Source organism: Poecilia reticulata, linkage group LG6 (genome assembly GCF_000633615.1).
Source record: "Poecilia reticulata strain Guanapo linkage group LG6, Guppy_female_1.0+MT, whole genome shotgun sequence".
In the NCBI taxonomy this organism is placed as follows: Eukaryota; Metazoa; Chordata; class Actinopteri; order Cyprinodontiformes; family Poeciliidae; genus Poecilia; species Poecilia reticulata.
The window spans coordinates 719941-724243 of NC_024336.1; the positions used below are offsets into that span (position 1 = coordinate 719941).

At 34.9% G+C, this 4303-nt stretch overlaps 1 protein-coding gene across 1 annotated transcript in view; it reads left to right on the plus strand.

The window, feature by feature from the left end:
• The window catches only part of LOC103465677 (retinal guanylyl cyclase 2-like), a 25579-nt gene extending 22171 nt beyond the window's left edge, over positions 1–3408 (plus strand). Inside the window, exons 20-23 of the mRNA XM_008410706.2 lie at positions 614–712; positions 2378–2463; positions 2584–2669; positions 2937–3408. Of these exons, the coding sequence (XP_008408928.1) occupies positions 614–712; positions 2378–2463; positions 2584–2669; positions 2937–3024 (359 nt within the window). The 3' untranslated portion in view covers positions 3025–3408. The remainder of the gene's footprint in view (positions 1–613; positions 713–2377; positions 2464–2583; positions 2670–2936) is intronic.
• Positions 3409–4303: the final 895 nt, after the last annotated feature.

Genomic DNA, 4303 nt, shown 5'->3' on the forward strand with positions numbered 1-4303 from the left:
AAAGTTATTTCACTCTTAACTCCTTATTTCTCCAAGTTGGCACAGGGATGCGTTTTTGGGCAATATGGATTTCCAGCCTGCCAAAATATGCATCCTCTCTCTATTTTCCTTAAATATTATTAAAGTGATTTAAAACTTAGCTACTCTCATTATGTAGAAAAAGTTATTTCACTCTTAACTCTTTAATTCTTCAAATTAGCACAGGGAAGCATTTTTGGGCAAAATTTCCAGCCTGCCAAAATATGCATCCCTTCTCTATTCCCCTCAAATATTATCCTATCGACATAAAACTTATACCAGCAGTTCTTGGAACTACTCACGTTATGTAGAAAAAGTTATTTCACTATTAACTCTTGAATTCTTCAAATTAGCACAGGAATGCGTTTTTGGGCAAAATTTCCAGCCTGCCAAAATATGCATCCCTTATCTATTCCCCTCAAATAGTATCCTATTGATTTTAAGCTTATACCAGCAGTTCTTGAAGCTACTCTCATTTTGTAGAAAACCTTTCCTTCATGCTATAAGGGACTGTATGTGAGAGACCATAATGGTGTACCCAAAAACAAGAATGAAGTATTTGTCAAGAAGCATCTCTCATGTTGGGTGTGTTCAGGACCAGTGGTTGCAGGTGTGGTGGGACTGACCATGCCCAGGTACTGTCTGTTTGGAGACACGGTGACCACAGCCTCGCACATGGAAGCCAGCGGTCTGCGTAAGTATGAACAAAAACATGGAACGGTTCAAAAAACAATCTAAAAAATTTGATAATTATATTATCTTTCCTTTCCTGATCCTATCTTTCCTTTCCAATACAATAAAACTTTGTTGTTAATATTCCCCAAACAAGGAAATAAAGATGTAGATTTTGTTTTGTTTGATTTACAGATTTCTTCAATATGACAAACTGCATGAATTCCTGTACACGCATCAATTATTAGCTCTATCCTATTGATCTATTGTTCAGTGGTCATTTTGTTGTAATGTTTTTACATTACAGCAAAATACTACATTGTATTTGATCAGTTCTCCACTCATTAATGAYGATGTGGACCCTACAATCTCTTCTTTCTTGACAGAAAGAAATATTCATTTCTAACCAAAATTTCTGCAGATTATCCTAATTCAGATTCAAGATTTAGCATTACCTCAAAAGTCACAATGCAGACTTAAATTTCAGTTGCTCAGCTCACAAAAAACAYATTTAAAGCAATGTCAGTGCAGTTTAATTAAAAAATCTATTTCTGTATTATGATGGTTGGAAAGAAACTTCCAGAAAACCTCTTTGATCTGTATTTTGGTCTGCTCTCAAGCTGTGTTTCCATTAGCCATAAAACTGAGAAAATTTAAATTTCAAAAATAAATCTGTTTAATGGAAACACCAATAAAAAAATAATTAAAAAACTCCCGTTTTGTGCTAAAATGTTTTTGCACAAGGATGACGTGGTTTTTTCCCTCGTATCAGAATAGATGTATTTTGCAGAAATGCAATGGAAACACTTTCTCACATCACACAAGTCACATGATCAACAGCTGGACGATACTACTGACAGAAACGATGAAGACGATGACAGGAAGTGGTAGGGTGATGGTTTGTTTTTGTTTTTTCAGGCAGCTGGCTCCACCAGAGCTCTCACTGCACCACACAGTTCAAAAAAGGTTGTGTGTCATTCCAAAGTGCTGAATCCATAGCTCTTTTATATGAATATATCTCATATAACTTTTTCCATCCGTCGGTGCTATGTTTCTCAATGACTCAATGGCTCATTCACATGTGATTATAATTTCATTTCTTGTTTAATGGAAACACCGCCAATGCAAAATTGTGGGTTTTTTTTTTTTTACATTAGCAGAACGTCGACAAAGATTTGCTCACATTAGTAATAAAAATGCAACTTCAGACACAACCTCCTTCTCAGCCTCCTCAAAAAGAGATCTTAACCAGAGGATTGTACGCAGACCAGGACAGATCCTTTGTCACATGAATTCCCAGGAATATCCTGTGCTGGACACCCCTCTACTTGTTGACCTAGAGTGTGTTTAACGTGATTGCTTCCTCCTGAAGCCGATCACCAGTTGCTTAAACTGGTCCACATTCAGAAGCAGATTTTTGTTGTTACGCCACTCTGTGAAAACCTTCACCACTTGTTATCTTTCTKATTGTTATGGCACAGTTTAGTCTTGTTTCCGATTGTCAAGGTCACAATTTTTTCTGTTGGACTGTCTGTCCTGTTTTGCTGCCAGAGGCAGTTTCTGAATCTTAAGCCTGCCTTCTTTTGGCTCCTCTGCCATTTGTGGTAAAATCCAGTTTACCAAGCTCTACCATTTCTAGTATACAGCTTAACACAACTTGTTTTATACTTGTGGGGKTTTTTTTCAGCTTACAGGATCCACATCAGCCTCAGTACAGTCAAGGTTCTGACCAGTCTGAAAGTGGGATACCTCATAGACACCAGAAAGGCACAGGTATAACTGCCTGCTTAGATATTTGCTGTGACAAAAGTTGGATTTAATTAATTCTTTTGAAGAAGTCTGCTGTTTGCCCAGCAATGCAGTGATTTCCTYGTACACTCCTGTGTTTTGAAGGTAAAGGGCACAGAGGACACATACTGGCTGATGGGTCGAGAGGATTTCAACAAACCTCTTCCTCTTCCCCCAGATCTTGCTGGAGGGTAAGAACACACAACATACGGAACCATCTTTAAATGTATTTGCTGAATTGACAAAAAAACCCCAAACTGATAGGTTCTAATCTTAGTCATGAACATATTTTTTTTTCATCACATCGACTCTTACTGACTTATTATACTTATTATCATTGGCTATTAGGCAATATTATTAAGAATRCTATTGGTAATTATTACAATTTTAATGAAAACAAATGTAAAAATCCAAGTAATTGTGGATGAACATCTGACCTGTTTCTTTGTTCTTCCCAGGGCCAGTAATCACGGCATAAGCCTCGATGAGATTCCTGTCGAAAGACGACAAAAGTTTCTCGACCGACAGAACAAAATGAAAAAATAGACAGCAAAGTTTTATTTTATGTAAATGTCTGCAAAAACRYAAAATCTTACCAGATATYTTTGGTCTGATTTCCAGTGAAAATATCWTGAAATAAGATAMAACTAACTTAAAAGTATCTTTTCTGAAAGAAATAGGAGCTTGTTTTAAGTCAATAACTCTTTAACATTTATGGGGRAAAAATTACTAGTTCAATTTGCACATTATTTCACTTATAATATGGGAAAATGTCTTGTTGTAAATGAAATAATCTACCAATGTAACTAGTACGTTTTCATCAACATTAATGAAATCTTGACTTAAAGCAAGCCCCCTGTATCTTGCTGTAATGTTATTTGTAAGTTAGTTTTGTCTTACTTCAACTATACTAAGATATTTGCACTGGAAATCAGATTAAAAACACTTTTTGTTTTTGCAGTGTAAATACTAACCTTTCTTTGGGATATTAAAATTAATACTKCTCTTAGCCAAAGCAAGAAAAAGAAAACTGTAAACCAGACTATAAGAGTTTAGATGCACTAATACAAAGTCTAAACAAAGCATTTTACTAAAACAGTAAAATGTTTTGTTGTACAAAATCTCTGTGGCTAAGAGATTATGGCTAAATGTAATTTTTTCCTGTCGACTGTTTTGACAGCCAAGGAAAAATTGTGGCATTTTTTTTGTTTGAAGCACGTTAAACTAAATGGTCTCATTATATGTGATTTATTTCAGCCARTTACAGTTGAGCCCAAATTTATTTATACCCCTTGCAGATGTGGATTTCCATTTAACCAAGAAGAGGATTTCTGATAGTGAGACAGGCTTCTCTCAAAAGATAATAAAACTATGTAARAAATAATGAAAACAAAAATGTAAAAAAAWGTTTTTATTTACATGCAATTAAAAATGGAATGTCAAAAATATTTTTACCCTTCCCCATAATCAGTAGAATTTTGTCCTGTATTAGCATTACAGCATCAAACAATTCTTATAACCGCTGACCAACCTTTGGCTTTTTTTTTTACTCATGTTTCATCAGTTTTGTCTTTCRTTTTAAATCAAAATCTACCGGCTGTCTAACAATTTTGGGYTTATTATATAATAATTATAGTTGTTGTATTTTGTCTGTTTTCGATTGTTTAAAATGAGGTCATTTGTTGTTAGGACAATGAATAAACTCTAGATAAAACTCTTATTGCTTGCTGGTTATTCTTCATCAATGGTTCACTTTAAATTTGTAAGGGTTTGTGGAAATAATGACAGAAAGTAGGACCAAAACAAAGAAAGCTTCCCCCATGTC